At 35.1% G+C, this 18,119-nt stretch overlaps 1 protein-coding gene across 1 annotated transcript; it reads left to right on the top strand.

Annotated features, from left to right (window-relative positions):
• Positions 1-603: 603 nt before the first annotated feature.
• Positions 604-17,461, top strand: LOC117135013 (E3 ubiquitin-protein ligase RBBP6). Its single transcript, XM_033294800.1, has 6 exons — positions 604-780; positions 839-1,073; positions 11,104-11,280; positions 14,356-14,501; positions 15,505-15,663; positions 17,430-17,461. Exons 1-6 carry the CDS (start codon positions 615-617, stop codon positions 17,444-17,446), a joined length of 900 nt encoding a protein of 299 aa, XP_033150691.1. The 5' UTR covers positions 604-614; the 3' UTR covers positions 17,447-17,461.
• The last annotated feature ends 658 nt before the right edge of the window (positions 17,462-18,119 follow it).

Raw genomic sequence — 18,119 nt, 5'->3', positions numbered from 1 at the left:
CTTCGATTTTTGATCGTTAAGTTGAGCCACTCGTTAGCAAGCACTAAAAAAAACCTGTATGCTGACCAAACATAGTATGCTGATTTGGCTGTTTGACAGCTAAATGGAATTGAAGTGAAATTCACGCTGAACTGATTTCTGACAGTTTAGCGGCTATGGGCTTATTAATATAGGGTAAGAAATAATAAGCGGTGTTATTTGTGGATGACACTTTATTGACATTTGACAAGAAAAACTACGCCATTTCACTCCATAAATAAATTTTTGATTAGTAAGACAAACTGAGTTGATAGGGTCATCTCTGTGTCTGATAAAACACCGAAACACCGAAAACTTTCTGTAACTTCTAAGCCGTTAAGTTGGTATGTGTTTGATACGATACCCTAGTGTGTAAAAATTTTATGTACGCTCAACTTAAATGCGTGTTTGTTTTTTATTTTATCCTCGCAGATTGACAATTTAAAAATATTACGAAACATTAACAAAATCATTCAATCTATGTTTATTAATATAAATACGATTTTTTCGAAGCTATTAAAATAAGTTCATAATCATAAGTCGAATGTCTTAGATATAAAATATGTAAAAAAAATTTTCTTTCAGGTGGAGTTAAAATGTCCGTTCACTACAAATTTAAAAGTACCCTTCACTTTGACACAATAACGTTTGACGGGCTTCATATATCTGTTGCTGATTTAAAAAAGGAAATAGTACTGCAAAAACGCCTGGGAAAAGTTATTGATTTTGACCTCCAAATAACCAATGCGCAAAGTAAAGAAGGTATACTAATTCAACTATATACATATTTCACGAGTATATTAATTAATTCTTCTTTCAGAATATAAGGATGATAATTTTCTAATACCAAAGAATACAACGCTTATTATTTCACGGATACCCATTGCAAACCCAATAAAAAAAGGATGGGACGTACAAAACGACGTTGCTATTTCCAACGCAATTATAAGTAAACAAGAAAACTTAAATATGGACCTTTCTAAAATGGAGGGAAGTGAAGAAGAAAAAATACAAGCCATGATGATGCAAAGTACAGCAGAATATGATCCTAAGACGTAAGTTTATATTATGTTACCAAAAAGGTAACACTTATCATCTGTACATTGAAGCTAAAATCAGGGAAGTAAGCCAAAACGAATTCAAACCCCGTCATCGACATCGTCATTTTGTTACAAGGTGCTGGAATTAATTCGAAGCGTTTTGCAAAAGTTAGCGTTACTTAGCCATCCGTGTTCACTATTTGGAAAGCTACTGACATAGCGCATCTTTACCATTGAAAAACATTTCGTTATTGTGTCCGTATAATCAGTTGTGCAGTATCAAATAGGTCAAAGTTCGTGCCTAAAAAATTGTTTTTGCGGGGAGCGTTACTTCGTTTACCATAACATGAAGGAAAGTGCCGCGGAAAGTCATCGTATATTAGTGACTGTTTACGGTGAACATGACTTGGCTAAGCAAACTTGCAGAAAGTGGTTTGCGCTGTTAAGAAATGGAAATTTCGACTTCAAAGACAAGGAACGTCCCAGACAGCCGAAAAAGTTTCTAAACGAAGATTTAGTGACTTTTTCCGATGAAGACCCGTGCGAAACACTTCTGGAGACCTCTATAGAAGGCGATTGTTGCGTTGGAAGACATCATTGCAGGAAAAGCTGCCGCAATATTTATATTTTCGATCCACATGACAGGTTAATTTTGCTCCATGACGATGCAAGAATTCATGTTACAAAATTCGTGAAAATTTATTTTGAAACGATCAAATGGGAAGTTCTGCCCTACCCGCTATATTCACTAAACATTTTCTCTATGTCAGTATCATTTATTTGGATCTATTGCGCACAGCATGTGCCGAGCAGCACTTCAACAATTACGAAATGACTAAAATTGGATCGATTCTTTCATTAAATCTAATTTTTATCGAAGCGGTATCAGACTTTTGCCAGAAAGTCTGTAAAATGTTTTGGGTAACGATAGGCAATATTTTCAGTAACGTTTCCTGTAATGATGCTCTCATAATAAACACCGAAACCAAGCGAAAAAACGCTACGAATTAATTCCAACACCTTGTATTTGCCGATGTTAACAGTTTTTATTCACGCTTTATTAAAATTCATTCATAATTGATTTTCAATATTTTACAATATTTGTAAAAAACCTGTTTGACATTTTTGTAAAAAAATTAAAAAAAAAAAGGGTATCATGAAGTTGTGCAAATGTATGTAACAGGGAGAAGGCGGCACAAAATATATATATATATGATCAGCAAGACAAATTGCTTTCGTACGCTTATAAACGTACTATAAACTGATTTTTTTTCAAAACAAAGATTTTTATGGACTTTTAATTTAAGGTTAAAAAATTTAGGGTATTCACCAGAGAACGGCAATTGTGGCACTTTTAAAGCACAATGGTGGCACACAAAAATCAAGTGCGAGACCATACGCGCACAATGACAACTCGGGAAAAATACGCACACTGGACACAAAAACCTTGCTTGTGCGGCGCACAAAACACCCAGAGAGATCCGAAAAAAGGTCCGTTGTGTTTTTACCCACAACGAAGCAGCGCAAAGGAAATGTCCGCGAGTTCGATCGGCTAGCATATAAGCATAAGCGAGAAACAATTTCGCTTGCTATCTCGCTATGTCTGCATTGGCAGCGACGGCGACGCGACAGCAGGTAGCGAAACAGAAGCACGCAGAAATATTTTGACCCTTTTCTTGTGTTTTGCTTCGGGAAAGAATTGCCTGCGCACAAAATGCTGCTGAAATAATTTTTTATACGCACAAGTAATTGCATTGTGTTCTGATTCACAATTTCGCTTGTGTGTGGCAGTACTACCATGGTGTACGCGTTGTCTTTTTTGTGGTGTGTGCACTCTTGCCGTTCTCTGATACACACGCTAAACTTTACTATTTCCGATGAATATTCTCTAACTTGGGAAATTATCGATAACTTTAAAATATTACAATTTCTGTATTTTTATACACTGACATTTTTGTAAAAAATGGAAAAGGGTATTATGAAGTTGTGCAAATGTATGTAAGGGAAGAAGGCGTGGCACACCCTACAAAGTATATATATTCTTGGTCAGCAAGACGAAGTGAGTCGATATAGCCATGTCCGTCCGTCTGTATGAATGCGTGTTTCTCAGCAACTATAAGAACTAGACCAACCAAATTTGGTATGTAGGTGTTCTTAAACCCAGGACATATCGCATTTATTTTATTTTTTTAATTTCTTCCCCTCTCTCCCGCAAATAAAAAAAAAACGATTTTAAGCAATTATAAAATATGTAAAACTTTGAAATAAATCACAAGACGCATGGTCATCTTTTTGACCGATGCCGAAAATTATTCACATTTTAATTTTCAATATAGACAGCGGTGTGCGCTTAGTGAGGCGCCATACCATCGACACTGCCGACGCAGGCGGCGGCGTCGCTGCTGACGCTACCACGAAAACGAGCTGTGACGCGATGGATGTTTGTGTGTATGTGTTTGTGAATGCGTTTTTGTATTTGCTGCGATGCTTTAGTCAAAGTGATTATAAAAGTTGGCTGCGCCCGCCCAACTTTAATGCGTCCACTTGTTTCTTTTCATTTTTGGAATATGAAAGTTTTGAATTGTATGTTTGTTGATTAATACTAGCATGTTTAATTTTTTTATGAGTCTGCAGTGTCTTGTTCGTTGTAGCACTCTTTTCTTTATTGACGATTTTATACATTTATTAAAATTCGTCTCTGATTCACAAAACTTTTTCCGATGACAAATCGTTTAAGCGATTTTGGTAATCAATTCAACCATATATTCAATAATAATAAAAATAAATAGTTTTTTTTTGTCTGTTTTTTATAGATTAATTTAAAAAGTTCTCCAAGTTTTGTATAATTAGTTTAATGATAATGTGTGCACTTGCTATTGGCCATAGATCATTTTTAATTGGAACTCTTTTTTATCAACACCTTTCCAGTGTCATTAAATCTGCGGTCCTAGCTGCGAATAGTAAGTTGACTTCTAACCTAATATGATATTTTCTTCCTACACACCGCTGAGTCATATCACGCACTCTCTTTTCCATGATATGCATTTACTAAGTACTCACAAGAATACCATCGTAGACCGATTGTGGTGCATTAGTTAGTTTGATTTTTTCATCAATCTTAAAACAAATTTTGCAATCAAATCCTTTATTTTACTCAAAGCACAAATATAAAAGTAAAATCCCCTCTTAATTAAATATATACCCAATCTGGTCTGGGTTAGTGTTAATTATTAATAGCTAAAAACAGGGGCGTCCAAGCCCTATACTCAGTATGCTCATTTGTATAGGCTCTTGAGTATAGGAAGAGCAAATGCGTGTATATATACGTGCTCCGGCCATAAGCCAATGCAAAGTACACAAACAATTTTTCGTATTTTTTTTCTTGTCTCGCTTGTGTGAGCATAGCTTAGTGGTGAGCGGAGTCGTGAAGCTGTCTACAAACTATGCACACCGGGTGGAGTGTGCAGTATGACCGTGTGTGGACATATTCTTCACAATTCATACATTTTACAGGGCTGTTGCGTTTATGTGGTTCTTCTACAGTGATTCTACGATGAAGTAGAAGTACAAGGGAAATTATGTGGAAGTTGTCTTGTGTGCACAAGGGCATTGGAACTTTTCTCCCGTATATATATCGGAGGTGGCTTTGGCTTCCTTTTAACGCCTTCTTCGGGCGGCAAATCATCTGAGTTGTCTGCTTGAATTTAAAATCTATTGGTGGTGTTAAGTTGAAGCTGCGTTCAAATTGCTGCGGGTCATTTTCGCTGTTGCCATTAGGGGGCTTAACTTCCGTTTAATTCCGATACCGTTGCGGTCGTTGTTGTAGTTGCTGTTGCGGTAGAGAGAGACTGTTGTGCTAGTCACCGTAGGTGAGAGCCTGTCGCTCGGCCCATTGCATGCCAGCTTTTGTTTGTTCGGCGCTTGCCCAATGCACTCGGTGCTCTGAGACGGTAGAGCTGGAGAACAAGAACGAGCTTGTTCACTTGTTAGTGCAAGTGTTCCATTTTCAGGTCTGGGGTAATTGACCGTTCCAAAAGTACTGCATCAGCAGTATTTTCAGTTGGCTCGGCTACAAAAGAGTAGTACGCGTTGTTTCGCTGAAAAGAAAGTCGGCGTTTGTTTGCTCGTGCTGTCTTTGTTTACTAATGTCGTTATAATGTCGTTGTCTGTTTAGTGTTTGATATATTTTATGTATTTATAATGGTCTAACTTTTTTGCCAACTTAGAAATTGCTTTGTCTCTTTTTTATAACGCTTAAATAGCTTTTTTTGAACAATCCGTTCCTCGTAGACAACCTGTAGGTCTAAAAAGCCTTTATGGTTTAAAAAATAAAAAATCGCGTTATTTTAAAAGATACAAATGTACAGGGAATAGTATTGATTTTTTGCGTTATTCTACTGCTAAATCTATTTTAACTTGTTAAATTCTCAACTTTACAAGAATTATTTATGTCGCTGTCGGCTATAGTTTGCTCAGGATCCTAAACAGTTTTATAATTTTGTAAATTCTAAACGTAAATCGTCTTCAATACCTAACTATGTTTCTTATGAAAATACTACTGCAAATAATGATCAGGCATCAGCCGATCTATTTGCAGACTGTTTTCAAACAACCTATTCAGTCACTAACAACTTTTCCTACACACACTACCCTTATAACATCAACAAATCTAATTTTGTTGCAGAGCCTGTGATTACCGAAGACTCAGTATTGCGTGAACTAAATGTAATGAAACCTACGTTCTCTCCAGGACCAGATGGTGTACCAGGTTGCGTACTTAGATATTGCGCTGGTTTACTATATTTACTTTTACATAGATTATTTGCCTTGTCCGTTAAATGTTGCTATTTGCCTCCAATCTGGAAGGAATCTTTTATTATTCCGTTACATAAAAATGGCCCTAGAAGTTATGTAAATAACTATAGGGGTATATCAAAATTGTCTGCTACACCTAAACTTTTTGAAAAAATTCTTACTTCTCAATTAATGCATTTCAGTAGCTCAATTGTTTCACCTTACATGGTTTTGTGAAACATAAGTCTACTACCACCAATCTACTTGAGTTTTCGTCAATGGTAATCAAAGGTTTTCACAACAAAATGCAGACTGATGTTATTTATACTGAATTTAGTAAAGCATTTGACTCTGTTAATCACTGTCTTCTAGTTAATAAATTAAGCTTGATTGGACTTCCAAACAATTTTTTGAAATGGATTTCCAATTACTTAACTAACAGAACTCAGAGAGTGATTTTCAAGTCGGCTGTTTCCAAGCCAGTATTCGTAACGTCTGGTGTCCCTCAAGGTAGTCATCTTGGTCCTTTGCTCTTTAGCCTATTTATTAACGATCTTCCCTCTGTCATTATGCATTCCAATATTTTGATGTATGCTGGTGATGTGAAGCTGTGTCTATCATTTAGAGACATGTCATGCAGTACTTTATTGCAGACCGATCTTGATTGCTTTTTTAATTGGTGCAAAAATAATTTATTAAAACTTATTGCTCTAAATGTAAAGTTATGTCATTCCATAGACCCTCGCCTCACATCGTCAACTACTACATGGATCAATTGCCTCTCACAGATTATCCGGAGTTAATGACCTGGGTATTCTCCTTGATAGTAAGCTGAAGTTTGAAAAACATGTTTCCTTAACTGTCAGTAAGGCAATTCAAGTTCTCGGCTTTATCAAACGATGGGCTAAAGAATTTGATGACCCTTACACAACTAAACTACTTTAAATATCTCTTGTTCGACCGATTCTGGAATATGGATCTTGTATTTGGTCGCCACAATACTCGAACCACCAGATTAGTATTGAATCTGTTCAAAAAAATTTGTATTATTTGCTTTCCGTGGCTTTAACTGGGTTCCAGGTGTTGATCTACCATCTTACTCTAGTAGACTACTTTTAATTAATCTTCCATCTTTAACTAATCGACGAATCATGCTTGGCGTCATGTTCATGATTAATTTAATTAAAGGGGAAATTGATTCTTCATATTTGTTGGGTCAACTTAATTTCTCGGTTCCTATTAGGTATACTCGAAATTTTGTTTCCTTAACTCTTAACTTTTGCACAACTAACTATTTACTGCATGAGCCTCTTCGAGTTCTCTGTGCTGATTATAATAAACTTTATTCTTTTATCAACACAGAGACCTCAGAGTTTATTACTAAGCGGTGTATCTCTTAACTTACTTAAATATTAACAATTAACTTTAAAACCCAGATCTGATTAGGTTTTCCCCAATCTATACTTAGTAAAGAAAACAAATGTTGGGTCTGTTTAACACTCCAAATTTTAGGTTTTAAAAATAAAGATATAATTATAAATTACCTTTAAATTTAATTTTATATATTGTGATTGACTACTCAAAATGTAATTTTTTCTTTTGCTGTCGTCTGCTCTTAGTTGACATTAAATAAATAAATAAATAAAATAATTATTAATTAATCAATTAATTAATAATCAATAAATTAAATATTTACTGCGCTTTCATCACACTGAGCGTCTTTTCGTATTTGGCTAAGCTAAAGTGCAAGTTCTGAATGAATTACAATTTTTGAATGTAGGTATTTTTTGTAATATACTTTATTTATTTATTTCTGTAACTATGAACGTCGCCGAAAAAAGAAAAAGATTACAAAAAATAATTAAAATTTTTGTTTTTAAATTGATAAACTTATAGATTCTGGAAGTGTTAAACAGAACCCAACATTCGTTGCAAGATTGGGGAAAACCCAAAGACCATCAGGTCTGGGTACGTGGTTAAATTATTATATAAAAAGTTAAAATAAATCTTTTAGTAATATAATCAGAGGGATCTGTATTGATAACAGAATAAAGTTTGTTATAATCAGCACAGAGTACTCCAAGGGGTTCATGCAGTGAATAATTAGTTGTACAAACGTTAAGTGATAGGCAAAATTTCGAGTATACCTTGCAGGAACTGAGTTTTTTCAGAGTTTTTCATCCCTGCAATTTAAAAAAGACAATTATCGTGCATCCCAATTTTTTTTCTAAGAAATGTAGAAAATAATTTCAAAAACCTGTATTTTCCAAAATATACAATTTTTTAATGGGTACTTAATGGGTTAAGACAAATTTTGAATCACTGAAAAAGGATTTTGAAGACCTTGCCATTGATACCAATATGTCAATAAAATATGTTCAATTGGTGAGTACCTTCAACTTTAGTTATGTCCAATCACTTTTGCCTGGGTGCATGGCATAACGCCCAGTGTCATAGCGCCCGCGGGCTTTATGTCATTTTTTTTAGTGGGCCTATGACACTATGAGAAGTGTATTAACGCCCGAGCCTAATAATAATGAAATACCTGGAATAAGTAGCCGCCCAGCATAATTTTTTGTGAGAAAAGACTGCTGAGAAACGTAAGAAGCGCCGCAGGCAAAAATTTTTTTACATAAAAATCGCGCGATTTTTATAAAAAAATTTTTTGCCTGCGCTTTTAATAAAGTAAATTTATATACAAAATTTTGTTAACAATTCATTTATTGGCTTGTAAGAAGCAGCAACTTAGAATTTTTTCTAAATCCAGGTACAATTTTATATTCATAAACGCATTCCATTTCACGTGCACTTAGTTTCAAGATAAATCACAAACTAAAGAGAATAGTATTGTGCCAAAAACATGTAAAGCGCGATTGTAAACGAGATAAGACATTAAACGGTACTTTTAGTAACGGTACTTTCATTGATTCTTGATAAGCTTTGCAAGTTTTAAGAAATTTAGGGCGTTATGACACAGGTCGAAAATGTCATAAGGCCCACGGGCGCTGTGACATTTTCGGTGCGGGCGATATGACACTTTTCATAGCGCCCGTGGGCGCTATGACACTGGGCGTTATGACATGCACCCCTTTTGCCTACTTGTGTATTTGGTTTCCACAATTAAGAAATTATTTTAAATGTAAAGCTGAAGAATTTCAGCGCGTTCCTTTGGTGTGTACTATTTTTGGTGTATACTATTAAAATTGTCTTGGAATGACGCTTCCAACGCGGTATGTCATTAGACGAGCTGACAATGTTGTCAAAAGTTATTGGGCCAGTCTGTATATATAAAATATATGTATGATCAGTGCCAGACAGCGAATCCACCACAGTGTAAAGAGGCGTCAAGCGGTCGCGTTAAATTGTTGACTTCGACTCGTGATGCGTAACTGCGCGTTTCTGCTACAGAAAAAATAAATCAGTTTTTGCATTATAAAGAATGAATTATAAAGAACAACAAGTGGACAGGTTAAAGTTGGGCGCCACCAACGTTTATATACACTTTGACTAGAACATCGCAGCAAACACAGCCATACACTCACAAACACATACACACAAAACAGCTAACGAGTCAAAGCTCGTTTTCGCTGTAGCGTCAGCAGCGACGCCGCCGCTGCGTCGGCAGCGACGTTGTATGGCGCGTCAGCACTCACCCCGCTGTCTATATTGAAAATTGAAAATAAATAATTCCTAAGTAATTTATCCGATCGTTTAGAAATTTTCACAATCGGCTCGAAAACATGACTAAGCAATTTTGTGATTTTTTAAGATTTTTAAAGATTTTTTTTTATATTTTTCTATTAGTTTTTTTCGATCTGCGGGGGAGGGGGGAGGAAACAAAAAAATAAAATCAAAGCGTAGTGTCCTGGATATAGGAGCTCCTACATACCAAATTTGGTTGCTTCTAGCTCTTGTAGTGCTGAGCAACACGCACTCATGCAGACGGACAGAACGGACGGACGGACAGACGGAATGGCTATATCGAATCAGCTCGTCGAGCTGATCAAGAATATATATACCTTTATGGGGTCTGCCACGCCCTCCTTCTCCCTGTTACATACATTTGACAACTTCCATAATAACCGCTTTTTCGATTCAAAAATGTCAAAGTGTATAAAAATGGGGACCCAAAATATGAAATGGAATTGTTTTTTAAGAAAATTTGGATGGCGATACGCAGTGCCTTACTTGCCATCGCCTTTTATTTAGAAAAATCGACTTTTATTTTCGGAAAGACGTTATTCTAACAAACATTTTGATTATGCAACAATAATACCTATATTGACGCTATAAAGCACTTTTTGCATAGAATTTTATACAGATCGAATAGTGAACCTTTTACATTGTTTTAATTCCTCTATTTGGTCGTCACCCACATCTTTGGACGTAGAGCAGAAAAGATACGAAAATATATCCATTCTGCAGCTAAGGCAGAACTAAGAGTTACAGTACACTAAGTAAAAAAATATGTTTGGAGCGGTTGTTCAATTTGGAAAGATGAAAGAGTCGAAGATCTTTAAACAAACATTTTTTCAGGACTAAGATTTATGCAATGGACTTAGCTTTTATTTGTGAGTTAAAGAAAATATTAAATGATATTAACCCCTGCTTACAAGGTAAAAATAAACATAGTTTAAGATTGTACACAGGCAGAACCAGTTTTGACAATTAATTAATCAACTAAAAAACAATAGGTTTGATAACGTAGAAAAAGCTTCCCGGAATTAAATATGAACAATTTTATTAAAATTCGTAAAAAGTTCAGATATAGCGTAATAATAAAATAAATTTCATGACATTCCACTAAGTTGTGAATGTACAATTTTAGATTTCCTACGTGTATATGTTAAAACCCTCTAAACCTCTAAAATACTCGACCCTTAAAAATGTTATTCTTCAGCTTTACTCAGTGTTTGGAACTACCCCATAACTATAAGGTGGTATTTCCTATCAGTATTTTCTATTTTAACGAAATTTTTCGATATTTTCGATAAATATTACTTATAAATTTTCCTTCTTTGTATCAAGCGATTTGCGCAATTTTCTTGTAAATGTCAGATTTTGTGTAACGTGAAAGTGTAAAGTATACGTGCCGCGGCTACTACTCTAAAGTCTTTGGTAGTAATATGTTTTTGTAGGGCTTTGCTTTCAAGATAATCAATTTGATACTAATGCATAATGCTGTAAATGCGAATAATAAATCAAATTTTACCATCCCTATAACATTCTTTATTATTTATAATTTAAAAAGGTATCATCGTATTAAGGGACAATCGCAAATGGGCGAAGTTCCTTCTTCATATCGCTGCAATAAATGTAAAAAGGGCGGACACTGGATTAAGAACTGCCTATTTACATCTTCGAAGGATCAATTAGAAGTAAAACGAAATACGGGAATTCCCCGGTCATTTAGAGGCAAGAATGAAATGTAAGTATAATAAATTTTTTCCTGTGCATGTCATAATTAATGGAATACTTTGTGAAAATTTTACAACATATTCTATACTTAGCGAAGATTTAACTAATAATGCATTAAAACAAATTTTCCGTTCAATTAGTAATAATTAATTCGAAAATTTCTGTCCGTCTGTTTTAACGTTTCTTCGGCTGCCTTTTCGACTTCTTGTCGATTGCTAAAAATGCAACAAACGAAGGAGGTGTGTCAGACTCCAAAAAGTTTGTATATAACCAATATACTCGTCTCTCCCTCCATATGTATAAGCACCGACAAGTCAGAGACTATAAAAGCTAGAGCAACCAAAAATTTGGTATGTGATTACTAATTGGTAGTACTATTTCCGAAGAAATTTGATTATATTTTGTTAAAGAATTTTCTTCTCTGACGTATTATCTGTTCAGTAAGTTGTGTTTGTCAGTACGTGTGGATTTGCACCGATGGTCACGTCAATTAAGTTTTAATAAATTATTTTTGCACCAATTAAAAAAGCAATCAAGATCGGTCTGCATAAAGTACTGCATGACATGTCTCTCAATGATAGACACAGCTTCACATCATCAGCAACATCAAAATATTGGAATGCATAATGACTGAGAGAAGATCGTTAATAAATAGGTTAAAGAGCAAGGGACCAAGATGACTACCTTGAGGGACACCAGACGTTACGAATACTGGCTTGGAAACAGCCGACTTGAAAATCACTCTCTGAGTTCTGTTAGTTAAGTAATTGGAAATCCATTTCAAAAAATTGTTTTGAAGTCCAATCAAGTTTAATTTATTAACAGAGTCAAATGCTTTACTAAAGTCAGTATAAATAACATCAGTCTGCATTTTGTTGTGAAAACCTTTATCCCGATTTCCTCTGTGGCATCTTTAATTCTGAGCCACTTTAAATATGTCTCTTAAATTGTTAGATATTTTGCCGTTCCAAAAAGTAACTTTCGTTGAGAGAAAAAAATAGTTTTCCTTTGGTTTATATTTTTCACTAAATATTTTTCATAATTTTTTTTAGTACAAATTTCAGATTTCTATCGCTTACCAATTTTTATTTATAGAAAATTGTTCTCCTGTGAGGCATTTTAGATATTTTTTTTTTTTTAGAATTTTGCTGAAAATCTTAGCTGCTTAGCTCTGTCGATCACCCGGACAAACTTTTATATATATAGAGAAAGGGCGTCTAAACGCTGCTTACGGAAGAGCAAATCACCAATACACTAATAAGAAAACACTAACACAAGTAAATATGCCGTTACCTACTTGCATCACCTACTTGTCAACGTTTGCGCAGGCAATGATAATTTCGTGTGTCCAGTGCAAGCTCTTTTAATTTTGTTTAACTGCACGCATTCCGTTAAAGCAACAAAAAATAATTTTTCGACAAAACAACAAACACATGGAAGTGTTGTTGCCATCCTCGCGCAGTCAGGACAAGGCAACAACAAACACATGACGACATGCTCGCACAGTCGAGACAAAAAAAAATACGAAAAATTGTTTGTGTAATTGCATGGTCTTATTGACGAGCGCGTATATATAGCCGCATCTTTGCTCCTTTCTATACCCAAGAGCAAATACAAAAACAAATGAGCACACTGAGCATAGGGATTTCAATTTCGCCAGGTGTCTAAATTGATACGACATGGCACAGTCGAGACAAAAAAAAATACGAAAAATTGTTTGTGTAATTTGCATTGGCTTATTGACGGAGCGCGTATATATAGACGCATTTGCTCTTCCTATACCCAAGAGCAAATACAAAAACAAATGAGCACACTGAGCATAGGGATTTCAATTTCGCCAGGTGTCTAAATTGATACCATAAATTTAAAATAAATTGTCTAAAAAATGTTTAAACAAGTCTTTTAACCTTTCCAAAGTTAAACTGCAGCTTAAAATTTTAATTTGTCAGATAAGCACATATAAGCTAAAGAGCCAGTAGCCAAAAATTTTAATGTATCATAGAACATCATTTCAGAAAATTCAAAGATCCAGGGGTCATCGAAACCTTAGAACACTTATACATGAGCAAAAATCATCTCAGCATGTATCTGAAACCCTCGCTAAAGACAGCGGCCAGACTAGGTCCTGGTTCGCCGCTGAGGCTTACAAAATGCAGCAACATAACTAAATAGCTCTGATGATACTAAGCACGTAACCAAGTAGATGTGCCTCAATCCATCGGAGATCAGCATATTTTTGCAAATATTTTACCAAATGTCAAGTTAACATATGCAGGACATGGTTTGTAAGTTTTTGCTCCGTGTTTTCGCTGAATCTGATATCATGCCATAAGCACAAAGGGACATCCTCGTGTCAAAAACAGTGCAGGTAGTCGGGGTAACTGCTATGTCCGTTCTGGAGCTGTGCCTTTTTAGCCGTGCCGCTAAGCTTGGAATGAGTCTGTCTATCGCCCTTTAAAAATTGGTTTTCAGTGCCTCTGCCAGGTTTCTAGAGTGGACTATTTGGCAAATCTTTATCCACCTCGGCTAGCCTCGGTGCCGCGCCGTGCTGGTAAGTCGTCCTTAGAACACAATATAGTGTTCACTCTTCAGTCCAGATATTCAATTTCCCGAATGAACCTGAACACGTATTTGTTACTGTAATAGATGATAGATGCTGCCTCGGTTTTCTGGGCTGCGATTTTTTTTCCTCTGCCACTACAACAGACATCGTCCGTAAAACCCAAATCTGTCAAACGACAGATACTTTTCATAGCAGTTAGTCGAGTACGCCCAAAGTGCTGCTCCTCTGTCGCCTCACTGTTGTCGTATTTCAATATTCGCTTATGGAAGAGGCAAACTGCCGATATAATGAATCTTATTATAATATTTTTAATATATGATGAGTGACTACCTGAAATTATAACACCTGTGTATTAAAATCTCTATATCTATGAAAATAAAAATACTATAAAATATAGCAACATATATTTTCTCTTTTTTAAAAAATATTGAATATACAATATTTTTTATGTAATGTTAAATATTAGCTTTTTTCCATACTTGACATTAAATAAAGAAGTAGAGAAACATTTTTTATTTGCAGCTTATCAGACCAGGAAACGTCGAAGTTTAAAATTCCGATTGAAAACGATCAAGACATTCCAGAAGATTTAATATGTGGTATTTGTAGAAACATTTTCGTTGATGCTGTAATGATTCCATGCTGTGGAAGCTCATTTTGCGATGATTGTAAGTAACAGTTGTGATATTTGCTTTGCAATTTAAATGTTAGTCTTAAAAATACATACATGGGAGTTTAAGGTTGATCGATTTGAAAAAATGTGAGAAAGTGTCACTCAATATCGGAATCTACGTAGAACTTAAAAAAAATGACAAAGAAACCATGGTGGTGAAATAAGGATCTAGCTTCCGCTGTAGTCTTTCGAATAATTTCTTCGAATAATGAATACAGATGCTTATGTTACCCATTGGTTACCCGGATCTATATTAATACTGCAACCCCTTACGAGCTTATGTCGCTAAGCTTACATTAGAAAAATTCAAATTTTTAACGACATTTTAATTTGTATTTAAAAAAGTAAAAGTGAGTGTATGTTCACAGCACTGATTATCGTCTTCCATGAATATCAAACATTCAGAAGAACCATAAACTATAAGAGTTAGTCTTCATATTTCATATGTTGAATAGTGTTGGGTTGCTTATAATTGAATGAGCAATAAAGACTTGCTCACCATGCTGTCTAATTGTTATTATGCTAAGTAAATTTACAAGACTATCAACGTTTCTCCACTAGCATTATGCAAGTACACGAAGGAGTCTTTTAATATTTCAACAACACTTTAACACATGTAATATATAATATTATGTCAATTAAGTTTGTTCTGAAACTTTCAATTTTCTCATCCGAAATTAAAAAAAAAAAAAAAAAATGAATTGACGCCCACGATTGAAGTTTTTGAATATCCAAGGCATTCCAAAAACTTATTTCGGTCGTTTAAATACGAAATTTATTAACCTGGATATTTTTTTCGAACATGCATAAATACATAACATTAAATATTTAAATTACGTGAACGAGACACAATGCGGTGGCTCCAGGAATAAACTATTTGTGAACAGAATATGTGTTTTTGTTGCTCCTATCTATTTCTTTGTATGGATTTTTTTGAGTAATTTTCATAAACGCCTATTCTTTAAAATATTAATTTTCTGTCTTATAATTTATTTCAGGCGTTCGAAATGCACTTTTGGAATCGGAAGAAAATGAATGTCCGGATTGTAAGGAAAAAAGTTGCTCGCCAGGCAGTTTAATTCCCAATCGTTTTTTGAGAAATTCTGTTAATGTTTTTAAAAATGAATCTGGACTAAAACTTGGAGTTCATAAGACTGGTAATGGCCTAAATTTTGTTATATATATTTGTGAATAGAGACGGAAAAACCATATATACATGTGACCAATTTCTTGCTCTTTTAATTTAAAACTAGGACAACCGTTTTGAAAATATTATTTTTACATATTTTAAATTTTTTCCTCAACTTTAATCTTGGGTTTCTAAGGTTAAACACGCAATGGCAATGATGTTTGTTGCCCTAGTAGGTCTTTTCTCAGTTATGTATGTGGGTTTTAAAAAAAGCATGCATTACGCACGCTCGCAACTCTCAACACAGGGGCACTTAATCGGGTGATATCTTACACGTCATTACGACAATTTGCAGGAATACGCCCATTTTTTTGCTTGTCTTTATGCGGTAAAATACCGTTATCTTGGTTGCGGCAGTTGATTGCTTGCTTGCATTTGCTGCTTGCCTTCAGTCGCAATATTGCAGCAACAGTACATAGTCAATATGTGGGACCGCGACTTAACAAACAATTTAATTCAGCAGTATGAAAACTATACTGTTTTATGTCAGCAGACTATAAAATAAAAGCAAAAAGCAAAATTCGTATCGCAAATAGCAGAAAAATTAAGAAAACTAGGGCATCGCAGCAAACACATGCATGCACTCACAAACACATACACACAAAGACAGCTAACGCGTTCACAGCTCGCTTTCGCTGTAGGTCTGCAAATAAATTATTTATCCGATTCGTCTGAAATTTTGCAACAAATCGGTCGAAAACATGACTAGGCAATTTTGTGATTTATTTATGCCTTATATATAGTTTTTTTCGATTTGCGGGGGAGGGGGGGATGAAATAAAAAAAAATAAAATAAAAGCGTCCTGCGTATTGAGCACCTACATACCCAAATTGGTTGTCTAGCTCTTTATAGTTGCTGAGAAACACACACTCATACAGACGGACGGACGGACAGACGGACATGGCTATCAGAGAACGGCAGGGGTGGCACTTTTTTGACACCATGGTGGCATCACAAATCATGGGTGTGGGTAAATACGCGCGCAAGCAAAACAGAGGCATATGCCTTTACTCATATACACAAGACAAGCCTGGGTGTTTGCAAGTGCCGAAAAATAAGGGCAAAAGAAAATGTGCGCACATGCAAAATGCGATCGGCAGGCATATAAGCATAAGCGAGAAAAAAATCTCGCTTGCTGTCTCGGTCTGTCTGCACTGGCAGCCGCGCCGACGCAACAGCAGGTAGCGAAAGAGACGCGCACATTAGGCGAGTAAAAAATTGCATGACCTTTTTTTTGTGTTTCTTCACATTCATTTTCGAGCCTTTTTGACTTACCCAAGCAAAAGGCTTGTAAAGGCTTATGAATAATTGTCGGGCAACAAGAGCCGCAAATTCGGCTGATTGTGTGGGTAACACCATGTAAGTAACATGGCGATTTTAGGGGTGCGTACACTCATGCCGTTCTCTGATGGCTATATCGACTCAGGTCGTCGAGCTGATCAATAATATATATACTTTATGGGGTCTGCCACGCCTCCTTCTCCCATACATACATTTGAACATAATACCCTTTTTCCATTTTTTACAAAAATGTCAAAGTCTATAAAAAGTGAAGATGAAATAAAATAATAATAGTTTGTTTTATAGTCAACTGACTGCAGCTATTTCAAAAGGTTATGCACTCCTCTTTTGGAAATACAGTCTTCCCCCAACACTTTTTTTTATTTACACGCTCTAATCTTTTTATTTTTCTACGTTTAATTAAAATTGCTAATTGCTAATAATCAATTGCAGCATTTCTTGATTTTTGATTTTTGTGCCGGCATAATGTAAGCACGCTGTCCGAAAACAAAACTGGAAAATAATGAAAGGAGGGAACGAGACAGCACATCATCATTGCAAGCTCTGCAAATAAAACTGAAAACACGTGTAAACATACACGCAATATATTGCCCGAAATAACCATACAAAAGTTTGCTTGCGAAAAAAACTTGATTTTGGCAAGAGGTTTTAATGCAATATTTGTATTGGTGTGAACACTTGTTCAAATGTTTGCTGCACATTATTTTCAACTTGCAGCAAATTGTTTACATCGTGTGTACCTAGCTTTAGTGTTACGACACAAGTTATTGAGTCATTGAAAGTGTAGTGTAGTGCCAATAAAAAGAAGTATCTTTAAAGTGACAAAGCATCCGAGAGCATATGACATGCACCCGACAAGCGTAGCTGCGCCACCGAGATGTAAAATTTGCAATTCATTTTTGAATTTAAATTATCTTGAAAAAAGATCATTTTAAATGCATTAATTTTTTTCCCAATATAAATTTAAATTACACACAGAATCATTTTTATAGAATTATTTTAAGATTAAATTAACTCCTATTTTAAAATTCAATTTGAATGGTTATTTTAAATACATTCACCTCAATTAATTCAAATTGAATGCATTCTTTGAATTATAATTCACATTAAATTCTTTGAATT

Source organism: Drosophila busckii, unplaced genomic scaffold (genome assembly GCF_011750605.1).
Source record: "Drosophila busckii strain San Diego stock center, stock number 13000-0081.31 unplaced genomic scaffold, ASM1175060v1 hic_scaffold_34, whole genome shotgun sequence".
Classification (NCBI taxonomy): Eukaryota; Metazoa; Arthropoda; class Insecta; order Diptera; family Drosophilidae; genus Drosophila; species Drosophila busckii.
The sequence above is the reverse complement of the archived record's forward strand: the minus strand, read 5'-3'. Positions and strand labels throughout refer to the sequence as shown.